Source organism: Talpa europaea (genome assembly GCF_964194135.1).
Source record: "Talpa europaea genome assembly, chromosome: 6".
Taxonomy (NCBI): Eukaryota; Metazoa; Chordata; class Mammalia; order Eulipotyphla; family Talpidae; genus Talpa; species Talpa europaea.
This window is the reverse complement of record NC_140072.1, coordinates 137,963,744-137,990,641: the sequence shown is the minus strand read 5'-3', so window position 1 is coordinate 137,990,641 and position 26,898 is coordinate 137,963,744. Positions and strand designations below refer to the sequence as shown.

The following is a 26,898-nucleotide window of genomic DNA, read 5'->3' as shown; positions in this document are numbered from 1 at the left end:
GCCAGGCACACAGCCCGTCGCTAAGAACAGGACAGGCGAGCAGGGTGCCCTGGGACTCCGGCCGCCACAGCCCGTGGCTGATGGCACCGCACACAGCTGCCCAGGAACCGGCCCCATCGCGCCCGCTTCTGCAAACCCCAGCCCACGGGCGCGCCGGGAGGCCAGGGAGCCAGAGCGCCGCACCCGGGGTGAGGGGGAGCACCAGCCTGGCAACCAGCCCGTGGCCCGCACCTCCATGTGCCGCTCCAGCTCCTTGAGCAGCGTCGGGTACTTGTCCAGGCGCAGGAAGGGCTTGCTGAGGCCGGTGGTCAGCACCAGGATCCCAGGGCTTGCAGCACCTTTGGTCTCCATGAACTCCCCCAGCTCCTCACTGTGCAGGGCGCCACCGCAGGAGACAGAGACGCGAGGTCAGTGCGGGCAGGTGATCCCGCGGGCGGGCCCACATCACCCCAGGCCGCTCAGCAGGACACACCCAGACGCCGCTCTGGCTGTGAGCATCGCGGTCCTGCGCTGCCCAGCCCCTGGTGGGGGCATCAGAAACAGCCGTGAGTGCCTCTGGGCGGCTCCACTGAGCCGCGGGGCCCTGGACAGCACCAGCATGGGGTTCTGGACACAAGGCCGGTGGGCCCCCTTCCGGCCCTGCCACGCACAGCTCACGTGAGCCAGAGGGCCCAGGAACAGCTGTGGCTGCCCCAGCGCTGGGCCCGCCCCACGCCACCCCTCCGATTATTGTCCTAACCCACTCACTCCATGATGCCCTGCAGCTGAGTGTACGGAAGGGAATTGTTCCCTTTGGAGAAATCGGTTTCGCAGACATCCTCTACGAGCGCTGGACAGCCCAGAGCACAGCCCGCTGAAGGGAGGCCCTGGCACCAGAGCTCATGTCCCTCAGCACCACCCCTGCGGGGCCTCTCCCAAGAGAGGGGCCACGGAGCCTGTCCGGGCCACATCTGATATTTCAGGATTATACTGAAATTTCAACTTAGTTAAAATTCATCTCTGACAGAGAAAAATGAACAAAAACGAAGTTATCGTTATCCTCCTCCGCTCAAAAAACTGTATCTAAGAGTTTAAGTGAAAAGTCTGCAAGCAAAGGTAACTTCTCTTAACTTCCACGCGGCACACAGCCGAAGCACGAACGTGAGGTCACCCCACAATACCGGTGACCTTACAGAAAAATTCTACCTTTCAGTGTTTTAAAATTCAGCAACAACAACAAAAAAATACAACAAACCGCTCCTCACAGCCACTTGTACGTGACTTCTCCGTCCTCCCTGGCTGACACGGCAGCCCAGGACACGCAGCCGGGCAGCAGGGGAAGCACAGACAAAGCCACTGTCACCCTCACGGGCACCATCTCAGAAGCCACAGGCCGCTCAGAGTCGCCGCCAGGGACACAGGGTTTGCAGCGGGCGGACCCCTGGGGGGTGACCCCAAGAACCGGGCTCACACTCGGGCCCCAGACACACACAGCTAGTACGCCATGCTTCACCTCCCATCAACCCTTGCCAACGCTGGCAACGGAGGCCCCTCTGCGGTGGGGAAAGCCGCCGTCTGCCCAGCCGGGGTAACTGTGTCTCCACTGACAAGCTAGAGCTGCATGCTCAGCCTGTGAGCCCACCCTGCCCAGAAACAGGCACTTCTCTGACAGCCCCGGGCCTCGCGCTGGGAAGCGAGGGCGGCAGCTGCAACCCAGCACCGGCAGCTCCTTCCACCTCGCGGCCACAGAGCTCAAGGGGAGACGGCAAATCCCAACTCGGTCACACCACACCATGAGCGCGCGCCGCCCCCATGGCTCTTCCCAAGGGGCCCTGAGCCACCTGCTCCTGGTGAGAGCAAGGGCCTGGTTCCCGGCAGGTGGGAGGTGGACACAGAGGCCCGGGGCCTCGCGAGGAAGGCGGGATACGCACCTGTGCTCCGTGAGGACGCCCACTGCCGAAGGGTGGTTGGCACAGTACGCGAGGTATAAGGTCTTCATCTGTGGCATCAGGTTTAAAAAGCAGCCCCCAACTCTCTGCTGGGCTTCAGGCGACCTGCAGACAGCAAAGGGAGACATCCTCGGTGAGCAGCAGCAGACGGGCCAGGGCCCAGCGAGGACACATGGTGTGGCAGGGGTCCTGGGTACGCGCCACAGCCCCCAAGGCATGTGAAGTCACAGCCAGCCAGTGCCAACCTCTGCGCACACTCACCCCAGTCCCACCTCCGCGGGCATTGGGAGGAACCACGGCCAGAAAGCCTCGCCTCTGGCAGCAGCCGCGGAGACCCCCCAGCAGGGCGAGCTGGCTGTCATCACGTTGTGTTAAAGCGGCCCCATGGCAGCGCACGATAAACACCCGCCGCCTTCCCGCAGGTGAAGGCTGGACCAGGCGCCCGGGTAGACCACCCCGTCCCGAGCCGCACCGCAGAGCGCGCCGCACACAACCACACCAGGAGCGGCAGCCCCTGCGCAGCCCAATGCAACGCAGCCAAGGGCCAGGTGGGGCCCTGAACATGGGTCTGGGGGAGGCCGCTGGGAGCCCCGGTGCTGGTCTCTGCGGACCACCAGGTGCCAGCTGGAAGTGACTGGGAGTGGGGTCCTTGTGCTACCGTGGGCAGGACGACACTGTCGCAGCCCTGCACCCCAAGTCCAGTGCCACCAGAGCCCCCAGCCCTGACTGGAAAGACCACATCCTTCAAGGCAGGACACCAGAGGGGTTGCTACTCTCCCTGCAGAAACCGGCCAGAGAAAGTGGCGAAGCATAGTATTGGGGGAGTCCCCCAACCAAACAACAGCCGAGCACCCTTTCTACAGAGGACAGGAGGGCCCAGCTGCCCCGAGACAGACCTCGCAGCAGCCACAGGATGCAAGCAGGTGGCTGCCAGGAAAGCCGCACAGCGCTGGGGGCGGGGGTGGGGGGTGGGGGGTAAGGCCTTGCCACGCGGCTCCGGGCACTCTGGAAACCAGCGCTTTCAGTCCCCACGGTCACCGCGCGTGCCCCTGGGCGAGCCACTCAGACTCTCTGCCCTGCCGGCCTCCCCTTCAAACCTGCCTCCTCATTCACTGAGAGGGTGGAACGGGCTAAACCACGCAAGCCACGGAGAACAGTGGCGGTCTCCAACTGACAACCCCGCACACGGCGGGGCCTGCGCCGGCCACCCCACTCACGGAAGCGGCATGCCCCCAATCTCAGTGCGGGGGTGGGAGGCAGCCCCGCCACCTCGAGGGCCAGAGCGCTCAGCGACACAGCTCCTCCGCAGCCCGCCTGCCTGCTGTCCTGCTCTGCCCTGGCCACCCCACCCACCGGCGGGCGCCACACCAGCCCGAGCCTGGAGCCCAGGCCACGGGCAGAGGGGAGCGGACTCCGTCGCCTCCATGCGGGAAGGAGGCGGCACCTGCTTTCACTTTTTCCTGTTTCGTGGTTTCCGGCGTTCTCCGAGGTGCCGGTAAACTCCTCTGTCACCAGAAAAAGCTAAGTGTCCCTCTGCTTAGCTTCAGCAGACCGCCGTTCCCAGCAGCCCTGCGTCTCCTTATCGCGGGGGACCCCCGCTGGGCGAGGAGCCCCAGGGCCCCCAGGAGGCAGCAGGCACTCCCTCTACTTCAGAGGAGCCGCAGCCACAGCCAGAGACAGGGCTTCGTTGCGGGGCAGAAGGACGGGAGGGAGGAAGGCCTCACGGCTCGTGAGAGGCGCGGCGCTCTCCGTGGGAAGGGGCCGGGAGAGTGAAGACGCGCGGGGAGGCGGAGCCCTCTCCCCACACCTGCCGTCACAAAGCACGCCCCGAAAGGCCGCGATCGGTGACTTTTCAGACAGGGCCCGTCCACCCGACCCGCCCTGGCGGAGCAGGCCGTGCATTTCTGCAAGGGCCGCTCACGGGGCTGCCACGCGGGCCACAGACTCAAGATGTGGCGCAAGTCCCAGGAAGGCCCCAGGGCCTGATGTCCTGCCCCTCCTTGCTCCCAGGCTTCAGCCAGGGTGAAGCCCACCTCGGGGCGCCTTCCTGCAGCTGAGCCAGGGGCCTCGGTCCTGGCCCAGGCTCCTACAATGCTCGTGCCTGGAGGAAGAGAGTGACGCCGTCCACTGCACAGGCATGTGCCGGCGAGGTCCTGCCTGGGCCCCTTCAACTGCAGAGTGGAGGCAGGCTGCCAGGGGCCCAGCTTGTGACTGGAGGAACCTCCAAGAGAGGAGGGGCCTGAGACAGAGCTGGTTGGTGACGGCAGAGGGTCTAGTCCACCCTAAACACCGGCGACGAGGCCGCCCGCAGCCCTCAGGACGGCCGGGAGCACGGCCTGCCAGCACAGGGAGGTGGGGGGGCGCCCGCTCCCGGCCCGTGCAGGCCCTGCTCCACCTGCCGGTCAGAGCTGCACCCTGGACCGTAAGCTGGACAATCTAAAGCAGCTTTTACTAGCGCGTCATGCCCGCGTGAGCCAAAACCAGCTCCTTTCCATCTTCAGAACAGCGAATTCCAAAACCACGTAACCGGACCCTCGTGCCCAGCGACACCAAGCCCAGTTCCCCAGGTTTTCAGCATCTCACTTACTTGGTGCACTCCTCTAGAGACTGTACAAGTATTTGCTGGAAAGAACATATTTCTTCTAGATTTCCCATTAAATACGAAGTGTTGGTTGAACTCAGCCTAGAGTCAGGAAGAACCACAGTGAAAACGCGTGAAAGGTGTACGCACGTCCTGCCGCCACCCCCAGGACCCGGAGGCCACACTGACGAGCAGGCCCGCGTGGTCAGGCCCCAGCTCTGGCATCCCCAGGGTGCAACCATGGGCATGTCGCCACCTGACTTACTTCTCGCTGGCCTGCAGTGGCCGCAGGTAAGTGGAAAGCACAGTCTGAAGCTCTTTCGCATACTCATTTTCCGTTTCCAAAATGTTCTGTAGCACCTGCAGGGAAAGACAACGCGCACACAGTAAGACTGATCCAACGTTTAAGATGTGCAGTGAGCTCCGGAGAGACCATCACCTCTGTTCAGCTGCCACCGCAGCGGTGTGTCCCGGCCCCAGGACCCGCCGCCTCCCCGACAGAGCCACCCCAACACGGTGGCCCCAGGCCAGGCTGGCGGGCGTCCCGCCATCACAGAACCATCACCAAGCCAGCTGCGACGGACAGGATGACCACGAAGCAGGGGCGGGCCGGGCCCTGCGACACCACACGGCACGGGCAGCTGTTCTCCAAAGGCCCCCGCACCCTCCAGGACAGGCAAGACCATCTCCAGGCAGGACAGGCACGCAGGAGGGAGCGGCACAGTGCGGGTCAGGCCCGCTCACATGCACGCGTTCACGGCCGCAGGCCTGGCAGGTCTGTCCACGGAAAGGTCACGCAGCTGCGCTGGGCGGACGGGAGCCAGCCCGGGCGGCAGCCCCCCCCAGGACGCAGGGCAGCCCTGGCTCCCCCGGCTGAGTGCATGCATGTGACAGGCGGTCAGCCGTGCGGCGCTACCTCTGTATAGCCGTGACTTCACTTAAAAATAGCAAAATAATTGAAAAGCATAATTAAATGCTTTCTGACATGTTAGCAAAGCCCATCAGTTGACGGCTTGGAAAGACTGACCCAGCGTAAGACGGCTGGGGCCAAGGGGGGGCCTCTTTGGCCCCCTGGAGGCAGGGCCAGGAGTCAGCTCGTGCCCACTCGAGAGCGAGTGACCGCTGCGGACCCCCCTCCCCTGGACAGAGGCAGCGCTGCGCCTGGAGACCAGCAGGCGGCGAGCAGGAAGGCCGGTGCACTTCCGCGACCGGGAGCTCCGCTGCACGGAGCACAGGCCGGCCCGCGCTCCTCTCCGCCCCGAGCTGCTCCTCGCCCCCCACTCTGTGCTGCGCCTCAACCCCTCCTCCGCCTCCTCACCCCCCCGTGCTCTTCCTAGCCCCCCGCGCCAGCACCTGCTCTAAGGGGACTCTGAGGATCCACCACCTGCACTAAGACGTGCCGCTGTCTCTCCAAAGTCGGGCTGAAGTAATCACACACGAGGAAGCGCACACAGCGATGACAGTGCCTCGTGCTCACTCTCGCCCGACCTCCGCCAACGAAATAACCGAAATCCAGGAGAAAGACAGCGCCCAGGTACACGGTACACGGACACGCCAGCGCCGATACAGCAACGGGCTCGTGTGTCCGGCTTCCCCAGGCTGGGGAGAGCCCGCCGCCGAGCCGGCGCCGCCTGGTGAAGGAACTCGTGTCGACGCTGTCACAGGGCTTTTCCCGGCACGCTGGCCAGCAGGCCTGAATGGGTCCATTCACACAGCCCGGTGGAGCCAGCCGGAGGAGGCGGGGCCGCCCCAAGCTCATTCCTTTGTGGGGAGAGCGGGTGCCGATCCTACCATCACCCCGTCTCTTCAAAGAAATACTCACTGGACACAAACGGCAAGGGGCTGGCAACAGAGGACACAGCGTGACAGTGCGCCGCGGAAAATAATAGGCCCTGACGCTACAAATAAAGTAAAACGAGTACGTCACAGATGGGCAAGGTGGGGGCGCTGCCCGGCGTTCCACGCGGGGTGAAGCACACGACCTCATGTCTCAGACGCGGAGAGCGGCACTGGGAGCAGCAGCATCGGGTCACCCCGCACACTGCAGACAGAGCAGCTCCCTGGGACATGAGGAGATGGGCCCAGGAGCGCGGGTCACCAGCGTGAGGACGTGTGAGGGGCCAGAGGGACGCGCCCCACGGTGACATCAGGCACACGCAGCTGGGAACCCGGGCTGAGGCTGGACAGAACCGGGCCAGAGGCCCCCTCCCCCAAAGGCCATGCCGTGCCGACACAGAGCGGTCAGTCCGGCAGCTGGCCGGGGCCGGGTCTGCGAGGAGGGGCGGGGTGCCCCGGAAGGACTCCCAGGCCAGACGCCGGACCGCCGGCCTCCTGCCACCGCACAGTGGCCAGGGAGCCGCCTCTCCCCAGCACAGGGTCCTCACCTGCCTGCCCTGTCTGCCCTTCTGCATGTTCTGGCTGCTGCAGGACCCCATGAAGCCTGGCGGCACGCGGTGCACCCCAAAGAGCCAGAGCACAGGAGGACGCGCGGTTTCCAGGGAAGAGCAGTCTGCGCCCGCCCCGCCAGAGCGTGCCCAGCGGCCCAGTCAGGGGGCGTGGAGCATGGCCCGGCTGAACAATGGTGGCACTCAGGAGACGCCGTCCAGCCACACAGACCGCCCAAGCCGCTTGTCCTGGCAGCCAGACCCGGCAGAGGGCCCCGTGCCGGGCCGTGGCCACACGGATGCTGCAGAAGCACGGGGTGTCCCCCTGGGGCCAGCGAGGCATGGCTCGCACAGCAGGCAGGCCTGGCGGGGCTTCAGTCCACACGTCACTGATGCGGCATCAGAGTGACCCACTCACAGGTAAGAAGTGGGTGGTGCTGGCCTGCTAAGATTTGAGAGCTGAGGGCCTCCCTGGTGGCACAAGGGGTTAAGCACGGCACTGTGAAGCTGTCCGCAGCCTCTGCAGCACAAGATCCCTGCCGGCCAGGGAGCTACCCACAGGGCACAGCAGACCTCTCCTGTCTCCCCGCTGCTCCCCTCAGCAGTGGATTTCAGTGAATCTGTCTGTTCTGTTCCCCACTCTGTCTCTGGTGACTCCCCACATCTCTGGCCTGTACCCCAGTTCTTGTATGCATAAATAAATCAATCTTTAAAAAAAAAAAAATTGCAAGCTGAGCCGGAGACCATCCTACGCTAAAAATAAACATCAACGCCATACTCCTGGCTCACATGCACAAGAGGAGAGAGAAACTAAACTGACGCAGCTGCAGTGCGCCCCTCATGGGGAAGGTGGCCAGGCTGCTGGAGGACGCCCTCCCCACAGAGCTCCCAGCAGGCGCCCAGGGGCCCGGGCAGCACCCACGAGCCAGCGCCAGCTGAACGCATTTGTGGGCCGCTGAACCTCTTGAGTAACTACTCAGGGCCGGCACCTCAAAAGAACACAGGTCTGTTACCCTAGTTTTGTTTTGTTTTGTTTTTTAAAGATTTATTTATCTATGTATACGAGAGCTGGGGTACAGGCCACAGATGCGGGGGGTGAGAGGATTCCCCAGAGACAGAGTGGGGAGCAGAACAGGCGGATCCACTGAGATCCACTGCTGAGGGGAGCAGCAGGGAGACAGGAGGGGTCTGCTGCGCCCTGTGGGTAGTTCCCTGGCTGGAGATCGAACTCGTGCTGCAGAGGCTGCGGACAGCTTCATAGTGCGGTGCTTAACCCTTGCGCCACCAGGGAGACCCTACCCTAGCTTTGAAAGAAATCAGAATTTCTAAAACTTGGGGGCCCACAAGTCTTGGGATACGCCTCTCCCACATGCCAATGGCTGCAACACGTGGCAGCTGCAACTCCGCGAGTCAGGCGCGCCTCCGCCCAGCCAGGAAACCGACGCCTGCTCTGACACGCGTCCGTCCTCCCCAGCACCAACAAGCGACAGCGAGGGCCCTGAAAGTTAAAATTGCCCTCCATGCCTCCTAGAAACCCCACATCTGAGGTCTGCAGGTAAGGGGGCCAGCACCGTGTGCCACCCCGGGAACAGGTGCAGGTCTGTGCGCAGCCTGAAGCAGAAGCAGCCGTCCCGGGCACTCACCACGTTGTAATAGCTTTTGTTAATGGCGGTTGTGTCGAATCCTTTGGGAGGGCTCTTCAAGGCTCCCGACTTGGGCGACACAGGCTTTTCTGCAAAGAAAATGTGAGGTGGTTTTACTGAAGCCACAAGAGATGCCCCAAGCACCAGCCCCACAGGCCCCCATCCAACCGCCACGAACCCCAGCCCTTCCCGAACCCCAGCCCTTCCCCGGGGCAGGAGGCCAGGCCCGCGGAGCCCGAGGTGCTGAACACCCGACAGAGGTCGCCCTGGGTTGTCAGCCACAAGCACGCCGCTGTGGAGCGACGCCAGGCCAGGCCGGGCGTGACGCACAGCACTGGGAAGAGCCTTGGCCCCGTGGCGATGTGAGGGCACCCAGTGCCTGGTCTGGGTTCCGCTCTCGGGCCCTCCAGGGTGCAAAGGCACTGACAGGCAGGTGCTGGCTCCAGCGGCAGCCATGGGCAGGGCGCAAGGCGATACTCTCGGCTTGCCCCGGAGCGCGGGGCAGAGAGGCTGCGGGCTGTAAACTCCTGGCTCCCGTCACACCCACTTGGGTGCGGAGAGACGCTTGCTGAGGGGAGCTGGAGGGGCAGGCGGGCACTGGCTGGCGGGACGCGGGTCCATTTTCCCCAACGTTAGGGAGTGTGGCCGCCGCGGCTCTCAGGCGGAGGGGCGGCCTATCCCCAGTCCTGTGGCCCGGGCTGCTCATCAGCCCCATGGGTGGGCGGCTGCCTCTCCCGCGTGCTCTGGGGCTGTGGGGAAGGCGGGAGGGCCTCCGAGCAGCAGCCCTGCTCCCACGGGTCCTGGCGTCAGGCACAGCCCGCCGCCGATGGGTCGGGGACAACAGGCCCACCGCGCGCTGCCTGTCCTCACAGTATTTCCCGTGAGGCCCGCAGCCCGCGCCCTCCCAGGCACCAGGCCCCCCACCCCGAGTGCCTGCTCAGTCTCCGTTACGGCCTCAGCGCGCGCTGTCGCCTACACGGGCCCCCGCGCCTCACCAGAGGGCCCCCGCGCCTCACCAGAGGGCCCCCGTGGCGGAGCGGGGCAGGGGACCGCGGACCAGAGCCCAGGGGACCAACGCCCGCAGACTCGCCTCCTCCCAACCGCCTACCCGTGGCCCAAGACAGCCGCAGGAGGAAAGGCTGGACTATCTCCATGCCAAGAGTGACAAGGCCTTTTTCGTCTTGAAAAACCCGCCTTCGGGAGGAAGACGACAAGCTGCAGCGAGGGGCCGTGGAGGCCGGCGCCCGGCAGAGCAGGCGTGGCTCGGGGAGCTAGCGCCGCTGAAAGCGCCCCGAGTCGGCTGTTAACTACGCAAAAGCAAAAGAATCGTCCAACTGCCTCTTCCACCGACGCTGAAGACCCACCGCACGAGGCCCAGGTGACAGCCCCACGCGCGCTCCGCCACAGCTGCGGGGAAACCCACCCATGCACCGCACAGCCGCGGGGAAACCCTCCCAAGAAGGCAGGCCTGGCCGCTAAGGCGACATAAGAGCAAACGGGGGGAGAGACGCAGGCAGAGGGGCTCCTCACACGCAAGCTGGCACGGCTCCCTTAGGAGCAGAGCCACACGCACACCACAGGGGTAGAAAGCCTAGGGAGCCCACGCCAGGCCTGAGGACCCCAGGGACCCACGCTCACCCGCCGCTGGGAGGTGCAGCCACCAGGACCAAGGGGGAAGCGCCCTGCAGGAGATGGGGTGCGAGAGGAGCTGTCCCCAGCGAAGGCGGTAGGCTCCAGGCCAGGGGCCACAGCCTGCGTGCAGGGGCCAGGCCCCAGACGGTCCCTCAGTGCCACAGGCAGCAGAGGAGGCAGCAGAGGAGGCAGCAGAGACACATGCCCAGGTTCACTGCAGGCGCCTGTGCAGCCTGAATGAGAACCCTCTAGAACTTCCACCCCCCCCCACCCCAACCGAATGTGACAGAGCGGCCATTCCCTGGTGAGAAACCCGCGCAGGAAACAGTGGGAAGAACCCAACCGTCCCAGGAGCTTGAGAGAAACGTCTCCGGTCCACCCGATGGCTACAAACGGACAGGCTCAGGGATGCTGGGGGGGAGGGGGAGACGATGAGGACAGGACTCAGCCCTGCCCCCCAGGCAGGCAGTGGTTTGACAATAAACTGGAGATGCTGGGACCACACAATTTAAACAGGAATGATTAAAATAAAAAGGGGATGGGGACCCTGGGTGCCAAATAGGGGAGAACGCAAACACAGCAGGGCTCCAGCCAGCAGCCCGGGCTGTGGTGTAGGGCGCAGATGCAGCCCGGAACCACTCTGGCCAAGGGCAAGGGTGGGGGCTTCTCTCACATGGCCAATGAAGAGCCCTGAAGCTTCCGCCTACCAGCATCCAGAGAGACAGCAGGGGAGAAAGGTGGCTATGCAGAGATGGGGTGCAGCCTGCGAGAAACCAACACCTGGAGTCCAGCCTCAAAGGTGTGTGACCCCAACAGACACCACCTCCTGTGAGCCCTCCAGGATCTACCCAAGGCAAGAACCACCTTTGGGAGCCCCCAAAGAATGGCTGCTGCTCCTCCGCAGGCCCACTTCTGCATCTCGGGATCCAGAGAACCACATGGAGTGACCACCTGACAAAGAATCCCTAACACAGGCTCCTGGAAAGCTGAACCAAACAGCACAGAATCAAAAAACAGGGCGGAACCAAGCACAGACACACGGCCATGGAGCAGGTGGGGCAGGGCCAGGATGGCTGGGAAGGAACCCAACCGTGATGAGTGCAAAGGCACCGGGAAAAAGAGCCCACCTGGAGAAGAGCAAGGCAATCTTCCAGAAAGAGTAACCGTGGTCGCTGGAGTGACCACTCACAGGACCGGTTAGCGCAGCAGGTGAGGGGACTTGAGCTGCGGGCAGAACGAGCGCTGGGCTCCGGAGGCCTCAGCCCAAGAGGGGGCCGCGGCGAGCAGAGCGTGGCCCTGTCCTCACAGCAGGAGAGGAGGCGCACCTGCCAGAGTCTCTGGCACCGCAGGCGTACGAAGCCCGGGGCTCAGGGGCCCTGAGGGCTGCCTGTCACGGCGCAACTGGGCACGTGCGGAGGGTCCCAGTCTTCAGGCACACGGCGCGAGGCCAAGGAACGGCCTGCTGAGCTGGCCCTCTCGAGGCCACCGCGAGCCACTGCGCGTGGGCCCTCTGCCGTGTCCCGCGTCGCCCCGGGGGAGTGCTTCTCTGCCTACAGATTTACAGTTGTCTGTGCAGACGGCAGGGAGAAGCCCGCCGGGCCTGGGGTGCTTTGGTGATGGGCTCGTGGCCAGGAGGGCAGGCAGGTGCGGCTGTGAGTGCCGGCTGTGGGTGCCGGGCAGGCTGCCACCCTGTGTCGGTGTGGGGCCTGGCTGCGGCAGACCCAGAATCCTGCGTCAGGACCCCTGCCCCAGCGCAGTGACGCGGGGCCAGAGCTGCACTCGCACACCTGCCGTGCACCTCACCCTGGGGAGCCGGCGAGAGGCAGGTCTGGGACGCTCTGCCAGCACCGGCAACAGGACAGCACCGCCGCCCATGCTCAGCCACGCCGGACTCAGGAAACACCTACCCCTGCAGCACGCCCCACACCCCAGCAGCAACAGAGAGGTGCGCAAAGCCCGCCCTTCCCCCTCCCCCAGCGCGAGCTGGGCACCCGCTTGCATCTCCACACGACGGCAAGCGTCATGGCCCGTCGGGAAAGCGACACCCCTGGAATACCGTCACCAGCAGAAAGAAGACAGCGGGAAGAGCTCAACTGGACACAAGGCGAGCGTTGCCACGGTGGTAAACGTTAAACAACCAGCCTGATGGCGCAAACCCGAGTCCTATGGCGGCCCAAAGGGGCTCAAAAGCTACTCGGTGTGACAGGGCCGCTGCAGGAAGGGCGGACCTCGCGGCCCCAGGGCAGTCTCGACGCCCGCCGACCTCGGCACAGATGAGAAGCTGCTCTCTGACCAGGCGCCCTTTCCTGAAGGCCCCGCGAGAGAGCAAGGCCGGCTGAAGGGAGGGTGTCGACAGGGCAGTCCTGTGCGAGGATGCGGCCCACGGCACGAGAGCCAGGACGGCCCCGCGCTCCCGCCTGGGGAGGCCACTTACCGCTGGGCTTGACCTCGCGCACGTAGTTGCTGGGGAACCAGCCGGTCCTGCCGTCGTGCGTGCCCTCCCACCAGCCCCCTTCCTCCACGCGCGTGACGTGGATCAGGTCGCCCTTGGAGAAGGAGAGCTCATCCTCGTTGGTCTGCTGGAAGTTGAACTTGGCTCTCACTACCAGCTGAGTGTTGCTATTATCGGTCATGTCCTAAAGGGAAAAAGGCAGAGAAAAGTCACCAAGGACGGCACAGGCTGCCTGGCCGTGCAGCCTCCCTGGCGCTCCCTGGCACAGGTCCGTGGGAGGTGGGGGGGCCCACCGTGAGGGGAAGCCTGGGTGCGGTGGGCAGCCTGTGAGCAGAGGCCCCTCCGGTGAGAGGAAGGCTGCCCGCCGCAGCACGCGCATCATGGCAAGAGGGGTCAGCCGCAGTGGCCAGAGCTGGCCCAGGAGAAGCCTGACAGCACCGCTGGGGCGCAGGGCCGTCTCGAAGGGGGTTTCTTCCCAGGAAGGATGCACACATGGCGTCCAAGGTTGGCGGCGTGGCCAGGAGAGCTCCCAGCACAGAATGAGGGCAGCCTCTGCGAGTGCCGGTGCCGGCTCGCAGACAGCCCTAGCAGGTCGCCTTCCAGCATGGTGCATGGCAGTCCTGGCCAGGGCGGGCCCACGGTCACCAACAGGGACGCCTGCCCATGCAGGCCTCGGAGAGCCTCCCTACCTCCTTCCCCGGCACACTGAGAAAGCCAAGCCTGACATCACTGGGGCTCAGGGCAGCATCCCCATGCGCTGCTGCGGTGCCCACACTGGCGGCCCGGCCTGCTCCTCAGGACACCAGGGGCGCACGAGAGCACGCCCGCACTGAGGGGAACCGCAGGGGTGTCTTCACACCAAGCTGCCAGCGCCCGTTTCCATCTGCCTCGTGCCTCTCATGACGCTTTCCTGGGAGCGCTCCAGGGGTGTGGGGGCTCCTCCCAAAAGTGGACTCAGGGTGCAGGCAGTGTGTGCTGCGGTCCCTCCGGGCAAGCCCACCACCCCCAGGGCTGCCCGCCTGTCCAGCAGGGCTGGGCCAGCAGAGGAGTGACACGGCGCAGACCCCAACCCCGGGCGACGGGCTGCCCCCGGGCACCGCAGCGATAGCGAGCCGAGCGGCTCCACGGCGGGGACAGCCCACGGCCTGGGAGCGGCGCGCCAGTGCGTCTGCGCTGCGGGGCTGGCCACGCGGCTCTGGTTTCTTCTGGCCACGCCGCTTGCTCAAGCTCATTCCCCTCTGCGGAAAGCAGACAGAAGCCGTGTCCTTAAAAACTCGCCAAACTCAGCTCTCTTTGGGCTCGCAACCAGATCGCCCGTTTCTGGTGTGACAGCAACGTCGCCCCCAGCGAGCAGAACTAAGCGCCGTCCCCCCGAAGCACAACCCAGACCCCGGGGACGTTCTCAGCCCGCGCCTCGTCCTTGCCAGCGCTCACCAGCACCTGCTGCCCGCGGTCTTCTGCAGGCACCTGACCCAGCGAGCCGCGGCCGGGCTCCCCTGCCCACCAGCCCCTGCCGCGGCCACCCAGGACAGCACGGCTAATCCCACTCCGAAGGAAGCCTCTTCCCAGCCGGCCCCGCACCCAGCAGGTAACCTGCTCCCCGTCCCGACGCCAAGCGCCGGGCAAGCTCAGAGCATCCTCCAGACAGCTTTGGCTCTCAAACCAGACCCCCATCTGAAGCACGACACGCGGCTCGCAAACATGAGTCAGACCAGGGGGCGGGGGGGGGGGCGCAGGACGGACGAGGGAGCCAGAGAGCCCTCCCGCGCCGCCGCACCCGGCACAGGGGCCCCGCAGGCACACCCACACCCACACCCACACGCACCCGCGACCACCACTCCACTCACCAAGCTCCGATACTGGCCCTGGAACAACTTGGAAGCCCGGCTGTGAGGCGGCTGGGGCCCCAGGGAATCAAAGGACTTGATGCGATGAGACGAGGGCCGGGCACACACAGAGTCGCTCCCCAGGCCGATGTCTGCAAAGGTCAGGGGAGAGTGAGCGACACGCCCGCCACCACGCACGCCAGACCCCGCGGGGTGGCCCCGAGGGACACCCGGGCTGCCACAAAGCAGGCCATTGATGCTGCAAACAGGAGGCCTCTGTGCACCGAAGGGCCTCACTCCCCCCCATCACCTTTCCAGAGCCGTCTGGAAGGACCGAGTCACCAGTTGTCCAGGGCAGCCTTCAGGTTTGCGAAACATTTTCTGATTGTGACACTCTCCCCTCACCCGAAAAGTGACCCCCTCGAAGCGCTGACCCCTGGACATCACCCCAGCCCCACGGCACACCCACAGCAGCAAGAACTATTTGCACCCAAGAGACAGGACGCTCACTCAAGCCCACGCCAGACTCCGCGTTGTCGGCTGGAGAAGCTCCTGTCAGCTGCCCCCCTGGTGGGGGCGGCCATGCTCTGCCCCGCACAGGACCAGGGGGCTCGGCAGGCAGCCAGGGGCAAGCCCCGTCCTGGAAGTGACGTGGCTGGAAGGAAAGTCCCGAGGCCATGGGGAGTTTGCTCAGGAAGCGCCGTGCAGAGAGGGCCGCCCACAGCTCCTGAGGTATGGGGGAGGGCCCTGCCCAAGCTGCCCATGTTCTGACACCATCGTCACCCACAGCCCCCAAGAGGACCCCAACCTGCAGCCACCCTGGAGCCGAAGCGGGAGCGGCGCAGGGCTCATGGGCCCTGAAGGAGTGGCCTGGCTGGGCGTCCCACCACGGTGCAGCCAGAGGGGGCGAGAGAGCTGAGGACGCTGGGCTCCAGCTGGGTCTGACCGCCCGGCACAGCGCGGAGACCTGGCTGGACCCACCAGCGCCATCCAAGGCTGTCAGCCATGGCGCCTGACCCATGCCTGAGGCCACACCCTGCGTGGGCGCGCCCCGCGCCGACTGGCATCGCCCTGGAACAGGAGCTCTGGGGTCAGGTCCGCTTGGCCATCTCTACTCCCACTGACGGGGCACAGGCGTGCGGGAGCAGGGATCACGTCCTGTCTCCCTGCCCCGCCTGCCCCAGAGAGCCAGGTGGCTGGCACACACCGCCCAGGCAGACTGGGTGTACAGGGACCCGCTGGGGGAGGGCCGGCCTGTGCCCGCCGCTCAGGGCGCCTGTCTGTGATGCCGGGACCCAGTGGCCTCGGGGAGCTCTTCTGTCCCAGGGCTGGGCCACCTCGCCAGCTCGTGACTCGTTTTCCTCCTACAGTCTGGTCTCCCCCGCGAGAGGGACGCCGCTGGGTAGAGAAGATGGCCGGGCCGGCCAACGACCTCCACAGAGCGCGGCGGGCGCTGGGCCTGTCTCGTCTGCACACCCCGTCCACCCGGAGCCCCGGCCTCCCTCAGACCTGCTCAGGCAGGAGGGTCCCCACTCGGCAAGTTCCTGGACACTTTCGTGTCGACGGCCCCGAGACGGCCGTGTCAAGCCCCACCCGACAAGTTATCCAAGTGCGGCCGCACCTGGCCCCGGGCTGGGCTGGCGGAGGGGGCAGGCTGCTCGGGACGCCGCCCCTGACGAGGCCACAGCAGGGCAGCCGAGCGCCAGCCCTGTGCCCGTCCAGGGGTGTTCGGGCCTCAGTGCAGGGAGGCTCTGACAGAATGAACTCGGGGAGCCAGCGACCCAGAGAGGCACATCCGGGTCTAACTTCCCCTCCATCAGAAGCCTCACGCCACAGAGGCAAACAGAAAATCCCGAGCACAGCAGGCCCCTGAGCTGGGCCGTCTCCATGCCCACGGAACAGCGGGCCGAGCTCAGGGGGGACTCGCACAGAACCTGGCCTGGCCCTGGGCCCCAGGAAGCGCCCCCGGGAGCCCCTCGCTATGCTCTCCCACCGAGGAGACAGTGGGCCCCGACCCTGCACGCCAGTGGCCTGGAGGCCCCCGCAGCCCTAGGGAAGTGGCCCAGGTGGGTGTTAAGGGCCACCTCACCAGCCACTCGTGGGCTGTGACCACAGGGAGTCAGCAGACCCATGCAGGAGACGTTGGCTTGGGCCGGCACTGACTGGACACAGCTCAGCACCCAGCGTGCTGCGAGCAGAGACCCAAAGGGGAGACAACAGCTGTCACAGCAAAAGCCACAACCCCAAACTTAACGCCACGGAAGCTAGTTTTTGATCTCAACAATGCTCGTCAGCCTAACGGAAAAGCCGAGACTCTTCTCCCCGCCCACGCCCCTGAGTTTGCCGCGTCTTACCTGCCGTTACTTTATTCAGCGTCACCAAGGAACTGAGGACTTTGTTAAAATTCTGCCCCTGATACAAATCATTTGCATCGAACGTCTGAAAAGAAACATCAAATAAGCACAATCAGTGGAGTCGTGTTCCCGGAGCAGGCGCAGGCTCTGGAAGCGACAAGGGCCTGAGGGCGGGCAGCATGGTCTGAGGCCCCGCCCAGGCGCACCTGAGGGGAAGGGACCGGGTCCTGACCTGGGGCAGGAGACACCACTTCAGTGCAGCCCCCCCCCCGCCCCCCGCGCAGCCCCACGCTGCTGCACGCCTCCGTCAGCCCAGGCAGGCCTCCAGCCGGAGACCCGGGCCCTCCACCCGCCCTCCTCCAGCTGACAGCAACGAGACAGGAGCAGACGTCCGTGCCACAGGCTGAGAGGAGGCCTGGAGCCCCGGTGTGAGGGGACAGCGCTGAGGCAGGCCAGGCCCAGCCCCGGTCCTCAGTGTCAGCCCCCCGAGGGACAGGCGGAAGCAGCCGCAGGCCCGTGGCGCACGGGAGCAAGAGCACAGAGCTCGCTGCCAGGCTCGCCGCGAGGTGGCCGGACACTCGGGCGGAAGCAAATCTTCAACCACCCGCAACTCTGCCAGGAAAACCACGAGGACGTGCCAGAGAGCACAGCAGATGTCCTCGGACGCCGCGGGCCTACCGGGAGAGGCGTGGGGACGTCCTCCGGTGCCACCCTCCTGCCCATGCGCGCAGCCCCGCCACCTGCCAGGGCCGGGGGACCCTCCTGCCCCCCACCCCAGCCTGGCTACCTTGTCCTTACCCGACTCCCCTCCCCTCCCCTCCCCTCCCCTGGCAGGCCCCCACGCCCTCACAGGACGGCGTGTGCCCGGCCCGTCCTGCGGCAGAGACACAGCCAACAGACGCAGACGCCCCCGACGGCCGCCCGCTCCGCACCACAACCCTCGCACGTCAGCTTCGACGTACTGTCTTCTGGCTTGTTTCTCAGATGTTGAGTGAGGGAACACTCTGGGGGCCCCGCGGCCCCCGCAGGCCACAGCGAGTGGGGCCTGCACACCTGGCGCATCCCACAGGGTCTGGCCCGCAGCTGCCGGGCTCGGCCTGAGGCAGTGGCGGCCGCCTGTGCTTGGGCCCAGCGCACAGCCCAAGTCCCGGGGAGCAGCGAGCCGGCGGCCCCACCTCGCCTGGGAGGAGAGCGCAGGAGACACGAGGGGCCCAGAGCCTGGGAGATAGACGTGGCGGCTCCGCGGAAAGAGACAAAGGCCGGCACTGACCTTCATGGTGGCCGCGAGGCGCAGACCCAGGCAGACAGGACGCGGAGCAGCGGCGCTTCCTGTTATTGCAGGCCTCTCCGCCGGACACCAGGAAGCGCCCCGCGGGCCTGCGCTGAGGTCGGAGCTGACGTGGAGCTCGGCGCTGCCAGAGGCAGGAACCGAGTCGGCCAAAGGCAAAACCTGGAACGTCCAGGACACAGGGCAAAGGCGCCCAGCGGGCACGAGGAGCGCGCGGCGGGCCCTCAGACGCCTGCACCCTGGGCACCCGCCCCATTCTCGGCGGAGCACACACACGGCACACCGTGCAACGCACACCCTGTGTCCCCACCGCACCCCACCCCCGCGGACCCGCATCAAGATTCCAGCTTCACCCCAACAAATCACCACCTCCCTCCTTCCTCCAAACACGGGGTTCCGCCCCATGCTCCCCTACCCCCAATAGCAGTCTCTCACAGGGAACTCGCCCCTAGGGTCAGCTCGCTGCACCCCAAGGCCACATGTGGCACTGCCACCCCCACCCCCACATACAACTCTCAACTACCCATGCCTTTCACACGCGACCCTCAGCTGGGGCTCTGGCCCACCCCGCCCCAGCCCACTTTTAAAATGGTGTGAACGATGCCCAATCTCAAACCCAAACAGCGATGCCGGCAGGGGGTGCAGGCCCTGGACGGCAGGGGTACGCCTGCTCCTGGCAAGAACGGGAAACCCCCTTCCCCCACCGGGAAAGGCCCTCCTGGCGCCCACTGACACCCGGCAGGGGACCGACCGACCTAACCCACCCTGGGCCCCGACGGGGGCAGAGGATGGGGCTCCTCCGGCTGCACCCGCCAGAAGAGCTGCACCGGGGCCGCCCGCCAAGGGCCCGGGCGAAGCCCCAAGGCCGGGTTTGCTCCTCCACGAAAAGGAGGAGATAAAACCATTCCGAGGAAGGAAAGAGCACCCCGAAGCTCAGCTGAAGACCGCGAACCCCACGAGGCCAACAACAGGTCAGGGCATCTAAGCACAACACAGCACTGACGTGACAGAATCACCCCAACACTTCCCGCCAACCCCTTGCCGCCCGCCGCAGGATGCTTCCCCGCAGGAGCGGTGGCTTCTAACCCCGCGCGGCTTGGGGAACAGGTCACACCTCTTCGCGTGTGTCACCCTCTGCTGCCCACTGGGCCCCTTGCCCCCCCCTCCCCCACCCCACCCCTGCGGTCAGAGCTACCAGGCCGGGCGGGTCTGGTAGAGCCTCAGGATCCTCCCAGGTGCGAAGGCCCCGCAGCTGTCCTGCTCCTCCTGCCGCCACCAAGCTCCCCGCTCCAGCCCCATCCAGGTTCTGCGGATGGCGGGGCTTGGACCAGCCTTGAAAGCACGGCAGGTCACAGCTGCAGGCCGCTCTGGGTCCCTGGGCTCTGGGGTGTGCCCAGGCCTGGCTCCTGGGAGCAGCGCTGCCGAGAGCACGGCCCCGGCCCCTGTGTCCCGGGAATCAGCTCTTCGGCGCTTCACCTTCCCAGGACCCCACACAGGGGAACACACCCAGACCTGCTCCTCACCCTCCCCCGCCACGCCGACGAGATGCCGGCCCCGGCTTCCCCATGTGCACCCACAAGAGAGGCAGGGAACGGAGAAGGCATCCTTCCCAGCACCCAGTCCTCGCGGGGAGGCGCTACCCCAGGGCCAGCTCCACGCCCACCATAGCCAGGGCTGGAACCTTCCAAAGGCAGCGGCCAGGTCAGCTCCTCCAGGGAGTCCAGGAAGAAGCTATTTTTGATGCAAGAAATTGTTACTTTTGGCACAGTCCCGGAGTGTGGTTCGCAAAGTTTAAAAATACATTTTTGTCCTATCACATCGTCAAATGGAATTTGTGATTTCAGAAAAAGAGGAGTAAAACCAGTCCTAAATTGGCTGTGCTATTTCCGTCCCCAGCTCAGGGCCCACGCTGTAGGGACATGCGACAAACAGGCCCAGCAGGGGATGCTCACCCTGGGGCAGCTGCAGATTTTGTCCTTCATTCCAACGCTCCCACCCCGGAGGGACAATCAAGTCTCACACAGCGTCTCCCAACACACAGCCCTGGCACCAGCCTGAGGCCCGCGCGCCCCATCCCAGGACGGAGGCCTGGGCAGACGCTGCCAGCTCCTGCGTTAGCTTCAGGGGCGCAAAGATGCACCCACAGGGCTGCGGCGGGGGGGGCGGACTGAAGCAGGCCTGGCTGTGTGGCGGTTCCCCAGCCCCTTGCAGGTGGGGGTATGGGAGCAGATGGGGCGGGGTGCGGAAGCATTTGTCTCTCACGCACGCTAGCCCGCAGAGAAGGGGGGCACTACCACCCAGAAACCCAGGCCACCCGGAGCCACCTCTCCCACACAGGACCCAGGCTACTCCTAGGCCTAGGCAAGCCAGGGGGCGGAGGAGGGTGCAGCAAAGGGCAGAGCCGCCAGGGCGCACACACGGCTCCACTGTGAACCTGCAAGCAAATGGGCACAAAACTCGAGCTGAGAGGTATTTCCAGCTCAACCGCAAGTGCCCTGGCCACGGGCAGGAGCACACAGGAGCCCTGGCGGGCAGGGGCTGGGCAGGACGGCAGGGGATCGCTCATCAGTGACTTTTGTGTCACACACCCTTCTCCACACCAGCGGCTTCAACCCGTCACCCCCCAGATGACAGCGGATGCACAGGAAACGAACACTTCGCAATTAAGTGTCCTAGATCCTATGTTAGCTTCCTCTCAGCTGCCACCTGACCGCAGGCACCACGGGCGACGTCCACATGTATCCTCCGGGAGCTCCCCGCCCCTCCCCACAGCCCACAGACACCCGGAACCCCACAAACCTGCCCCCGACACCAGCTCGGCCACGTCCCTGCGCTCACCCTGGTCTCCGGTGATGGCACCCTCCTGCCAGCCCCACGCTAGCTCGGGGACCTGGAAGCCACCCGGTCAAGAGGAGCTGGGGGGTCACAGGGGTGTCCCCACTCTTTCTCTTGGCGGTGCCCCTCACCACCCCGCCTCTCTCTATGGAAATGCCAGCACTCCACCCTCACCCCCGCAGGCCCCCTGGAAACAAGGACAAGCAGACCACCCCGCTGCGCCACACCTCCCCAGACTCAGCAGCACCCCAGGGGCCGAGGAACCTGTTCCCGCACGAGAACCCACGTGGCCGCTGCCAAGCAGACTTCTTAGCCCCCAAGGGCAAGCGCAGCCCACGGACAGCACGCGCAGGCGAGGACGTGCTGCACAGGGAGCTAGTTTTCAAAAGTTCAATACAGATCCACATGTAACCGTGGGCCACAAGGCCAGGGGGCTGCTGTGCGACTTTTCACTGGGAAGCCGGCTGCCCACTGGTCCCCAGGGTGTAAAGGACTCCCCTGAAATGCAAAGGCTTCAGGGCACACACCTGCCTGGAAATGGGGGACCTCCTACAAGACCAACTGGGATTTTCTTCACATCCTTTTAAATGAGAACAGATTACGGGGAAGGTGACAACCCGAGCCTGTCCCAGCTTCTCAGCAGAAGTGAGAGCTGCCACCGGCTCAGCCAGGCACTAGACGGGAGGGCACGGGACGGCACCTGGCCCGGGCACGCACCGTGATCTGCTGACAAGTCACAGCAGAGACGACTCAGGCCTCTTAGGGAGTCCAACGCTGGGACAGAGACTGCGAGTATGCGGGGCGGCGAACAGAGACCACACTGTGACAGTCCTGCCCGCTGGGGCCAGGCTCCTGGGCACAACCTTCTGGAAGGTGGGCCTCGGGCCTCATCACCAGCAGGACACCAGGCTGAGGCCACAAGGGACAGCCACACAGCAGCACCGCAGGTGAGATCCTCAGCCAGATGGCGAATAAGGGCCGGGGTCTGAATCCCAGGGGTCGGGCCGCTTGGCGGGGGCGGGGAGAGATCACACATCCTGCAAAATAATCAAGAACAACACGTACCCTGCAGACCCTCAAGACACCCATTCTGGTCACTCCCAGGAAGCGCTGGACTCGGACTTCCCTGGAAAACTGCGCAGAGAAGCTGCCGCTGCCCACGACGGCCTGGGGCCAAGCGGGAGCCAGACCCCAGCTAAGAGGCCGACGTGTGCGCACATGGAGGGCATGCCTATGCTGTCAAATGCCCGCGCGCCTCTGGCGTGAGCGAGACGTGACTGTTCACCCACAAGCATACCGAGGCTCTGCGCCACCGACGCGGGCGGCACCGTGCAGTCAGGGTCTCCTCCCTAACACGCAGGCGGGGGAGGGCCCGCTGCGGCCATGAGTAAACAACTATGCTGCCATCGTCCCGAGTAAACAGCCGAGTCAGGCTTGCCTGGGCACCACGGCCAGCGCCTGCCACCGGCACAATGTGCCCGCTGATGCCGCCAAGCACAAAGCGGCAGCACTGGGCCCGGCCTGCAGTCCCAGGCCCGGCCCGCCCGCAGAAGGCGCGGGAAGCAACGCGCACGCGCAAGGGAAGAGCCGCCCCGAGCCGACAGGCCAGCCCCGAGCCGGCGCTGCACCCAGGTGACCTGGCAGGGCCGCACAGCCGGGGCATCTCTGGCTAACTCGGGACGGAAACGCCCTGTCCGCCGCACTCCCGTGACCCCTCCCCGCCAAAACCCGCAGTGGCGGGGCGCTGCCAGTCGCGTGGTGTTTTTGCTCCTTCAAAAACACCAGGAAGCGGCGCACAGGCAGCTCCTGTCAGGCCCCAGCCTGCCGCTCACCATGGATAGGAGTCTGGAGTCCAAGGCAGGGCCCGGCCAAGCAGAGCTCCCTTTCCAGGAGAATTTCCTAAAAAATCCACATGACTGAAAAGCATGAGATTTTCTGGTTTTTTTTATTTTATTTGTGTAAGCAAACAAGAACTGGGGTACAGGCCAGCGGTGCGGGGGGTGGTGGTGGTGAGAGAGCTCACCAGAGATAGTGTGGGGAGCACAGCAGGCAGACCCACTGAAAAACACGCAGGGGGCAGCGGGCAGATAGGAGAGGTCTGCTGCGCTGTGTGGGTCAGCTCCCTGGCCGGGGATCAAACTCAGGCTGTAGTGGCCGGCGATAGCCTGACAGCGCTGAGACTTAACCCCTGCACCACCAGGGTGGCCCTACAACATGAGGTTTCTTTATGTGCTGTTTCCCTTTTCTCATCTTTTTCATAACGAAGGTTTTAAGTGACTTACAGCTGAGCTTGAGAGAATGCTAACAAAACGTGTGTCTTTTAAATTTCCTGACACATTAGCTCCATAAAAACGTAAAATAACTCCTGAACTTTTTTTAAAAAAAGAAACTAATTTGCTCTGAACTGCAACTTCAAACTCATTTAATCCATTGCTGGTATTTATTGAAGACCCAACATGTGCAACAAGCTGTTCCACAGGATCAAGGTATGTCCATGAACGCGCTCTGGTGGAACACCCCTAAGTAAACTCCCAATCACAAAAAGTAGTTACTGTAAACAACGCAACAGCAACATTTGGAAAACTAAGGACAAGACATTTTTACACTCAAATTTCTTTAAAACTACTTAAAAGTGTCACACTGAGTGCCAACATCAAGCACCACCGGCAGTAAAGCAGACGAGCATCTGCAATCACTCACAGACACAGCACTTGCACCTATCAATTCCTACACGTGCTGCCAACAGCAGACGCGCTCTCTATGCCACCTGGCGAATCCCAGGACTTCACAGCTGGGAAGCTGCTGCTCACCCAGTCTAGGAGGCAAAGCCTCAGTGGAGGCCCCGCCAGCAGGCTGTGGCAGGACTGGCAGTGGGCAGGCGTGGCGCTGAGGCCCCGGGGAACGGCAGACAAAATCCCTGAGCCCAGCGCTCCCCAGCAGCCTTCACCCGCGAGTAAAGGCCAGACGCCTGAACTTGAGGTGCCATCTGCAGAGTAAGTTGGACATTTCCAGAGCTGCCACCGAGACGCTAGTACGTGGCCTGACCAGGCCTTGGCAACATCCCGCCCAGCGCGCTCCCCCGACACGGGGACCCCTTCTCTGCCCGCACACTGGACGTCAGGACCCAGTAAGACCCAGCCGGCCTGCAGCCCGAGGAAGAGAAAGAACCGCGGCTGGGCGCGCCTGGAGTCCATTTTACCTCCGCCCAGCCCTGCCTGGCCGCCTCCTGAGGACGCTGGCCGATTCGGGGCGGCGCGGGTCGACCCCTGAGGCCAGTTAAAGCCAGTCCGGCGCCCCAAACCGCAGCCCTGACCCGCGGGGGGTGGCCGCGCGCGTCCCCGGCACCCGAGCCGCAGGAACCGCTCCTCCGCCGCCGGGCCGCGCGGGGCTCGCACAGGCCTCGCTCCGCGGCGGGGGCGCCCACACCCGGCGGCGCGTGGGGGGCTCGGGGCGCCGCCGCCGCGACCGTTAGGGCCCCGCCCACCCCGCGCCCCCCAACTGCGCCCGCCCCCGCGCCGCGCCCCGCAGCCCCTCCCGGTCGGCGCCCCGCGCCCCCCACCCCGCCCGGCCCGCGCCCCGCGCTCACCTCCAGCCGCAGGGAGGCCCCGCAGCCGCGCAGGAACTCGCGGATGTTGCTCAGGCACTCGCTCTCGCTCCGGGGCTCCGGGAAGACCTGCAACAGAGGGGCGCAGCGCGCTGAGCGGGGGCGCCGGCGGGAGGTGGGGGCCCCGCGCCCCCCGGCCCCGCGCCCCCCGCGCACCTCTCCCCGCCGCGGGCGCGCCGATCCCAGGGCCCGGCCCGCACCCGGAAGCGCGGGCGCCGGAAGTGACGTCCTCTGGCCGGGACGCGCGACCCCTTCCGGCCCCGCCCCGCGCCTGCGCCTGCGCCCTGGGCCCGCCCGGCCGCCCGGCCGCCCCCCGCCGCGCCGCCCGCGGCCCGCGCGGGCGAGGGGAGCACCCCGGGCGCCCGGACAGCCGCCGCCCCGCCCCACGCGCCCCCGCACGGAGGCTGGGGGCGCCCCGCGGGGAGCGGACGCGCGCGCGTCCGGCCGGGAGCGCCCGCGGGCGGGGAGCCGCGCCGGGGATGGCCTTGGGAAACGGACCCCCCCGGGCGCCCCGCGGACGGCGGGTCGTGCCCCCCCCCTCCCCCCGCCGCAGGGGGACCCCGAGCCGCGCCGCCGCTGAGGGCCGGTCCGGGCGCCGCCCTCGCTCCCTTCCCCGCGCTGCGCCCGGCTCGGCCGGGAAACGGGTGAAGACCCGCGAATCGCAGCTCCTGCTTGGGAATCCCCGTCAGGGGCTCGTGCCCGGGAAGCCCGAGCGCGCCGCGCCTTCCCGCCCCGCAGGCCTGTGGGGCACCGGCTCCCGGAGCCTGCCCGGCCTGCGCTCCGGCCGGCGCCCGCCCGTCGGGCGCGCCGTGGTTTCTGCAGGAGACCCTGGCGCCGCGTTCGCCAGCTCCTGGTGCCCGGCTGGGCTCTCGCTTAGGCTTCGGCCGGGGCCTGAGCGCGAGAGGGCGGTGGCGCCTGGCAGGGAACGCACGGGCGCAGACGAGCTCAGCTTCCTTCGGCCTGAGCTACAGCGCTGGGGGCCGTGAGTCCAGTGTCAGTGAATCAACCATCAGGTACATCCACAAAAAGGAAGGGGACGGCCGCCGATCTGCCGGTGAAGCTGCTCCAGAAAAGTGCTAAGGTGACATCCGCCGCACGTGACGCGGCCATGGACACGCTGGAAAAGCAGCCCAACTTATGGCTGCGTGAGACAGCAGCTGATAAGAAGTCCGTGGACAGTGTCGCGGTGCTGCTGAAAGCTAAAGAAATTTACTGCACGTCGCCCAGGGCCAGGAGAATGTCAAGCCCTTTCCGGCGAGCGAGCGCAGGCTGCCTGGCTCGTTTCCAAAGGCGTCACTGCGTGGAAAATGCCAGACCTGCGGGTGAGCCGGGCTCTGCAGAGGCACTGAAGGAGCACCCACTCAGCGTCACGCAAGGAGAGGCTTCCGTGGAAGAGCAGGTTTTCACTGCTGGTGAGACTGGCTTGTTTCAAACAAATGTATGTGCTGCCCACGGCCTCGCGGTCAGGTGCCTGGCTTCCTCGGGCTTCGTCCCTCACGCAGAGGCTGCTAAAGACTTGAGGCAAAAAGCCAAGCTGGCAAGACTGAGGCAGTTTTTCAAGCCAGCTTGGGAAGGAAAGCCACAAACTCCATCATCAGGTCAAAGCCACAGTCCTGCCGTCGAGCCCCTGATGTCACACCCCACCCCTGACCCCCAGCAGCTCCTCTTCTGAGGAGCCAGTTCCCCCACGCCCTTGGTTTTCACGGCGCAGGCCAAGATCAAGGTCAGACCCCGGGGGGGCAGTGCCCCGTCACACAGGCCGCAGCCCCATCTACAGCAGTTTCATAGAGCTTTGTGTGTTTAGCAGCAGCCGCAGGCTTCCCGGGGCTCGCACTCTTGCCCAGCTGTGCCCTCGGCATGCACGGTGCGCGCTCATGGACACAGCAAGGTGGGCACTGCGCGGGCCACTCGGGGCCACCATTCACAGTCGGCTCTATGTGGTGCTGTAACTGAAGTAGTGCCTTCTTAGAAAGCAATGGTACATGCAATTAGTTATTTCTAAAACTATACATTAGGGCCTCCCCAGTGGCGCAGCGGTTGAGCGCTGGGTTGCAAAGCTGCCCACAGCCTCTGCAGCACAGGTTTGATCCCCAGCCGCCGGGTAAGGGTCCCACATGGCGCGCAGACATCTCCTGTCTCACCCGCTGCTCCCCTCAGCAGTGTACTTCGGTCCTTCTGCCTGTTCTGCTCCCCACTCTGGCTCTGGTGAATCCTCCCACCCTCCCGCGCTTCTGACTGTACCCAGTGCTTGTATAAATAAATAAATCTTTTTAAAAAGTAAAATAAATAAATAAATAAATAAAACTATACATTAAATAAGCTGTCGTTAAACGGAAATACACCTAAAGCCGGATTTTGTGCTGATTGGCAA

General features: G+C 65.1%; 1 protein-coding gene across 7 annotated transcripts in view; it reads right to left on the bottom strand.

The window, feature by feature from the left end:
• The window catches only part of ARHGEF7 (Rho guanine nucleotide exchange factor 7), a gene marked incomplete at both ends in the record, with an annotated part of 59,469 nt that overhangs the window by 18,047 nt on the left and 14,524 nt on the right, over positions 1-26,898 (bottom strand). For 2 of the 7 annotated variants that reach the window (XM_084234366.1, XM_084234367.1), the window contains 9 exons: positions 232-370; positions 1,911-2,033; positions 4,516-4,611; positions 4,775-4,869; positions 8,537-8,625; positions 12,603-12,804; positions 14,468-14,598; positions 16,801-16,885; positions 24,510-24,596. In XM_084234366.1, coding sequence (XP_084090492.1) covers positions 232-370; positions 1,911-2,033; positions 4,516-4,611; positions 4,775-4,869; positions 8,537-8,625; positions 12,603-12,804; positions 14,468-14,598; positions 16,801-16,885; positions 24,510-24,596 — 1,047 coding nt within the window. Of the gene's footprint in view, positions 1-231; positions 371-1,910; positions 2,034-4,515; positions 4,612-4,774; positions 4,870-8,536; positions 8,626-12,602; positions 12,805-14,467; positions 14,599-16,800; positions 16,886-24,482; positions 24,597-26,898 lie in introns of those variants that run through there. The other 5 variants (XM_084234365.1, XM_084234368.1, XM_084234369.1 and 2 more) reach the window with 5 other exon arrangements.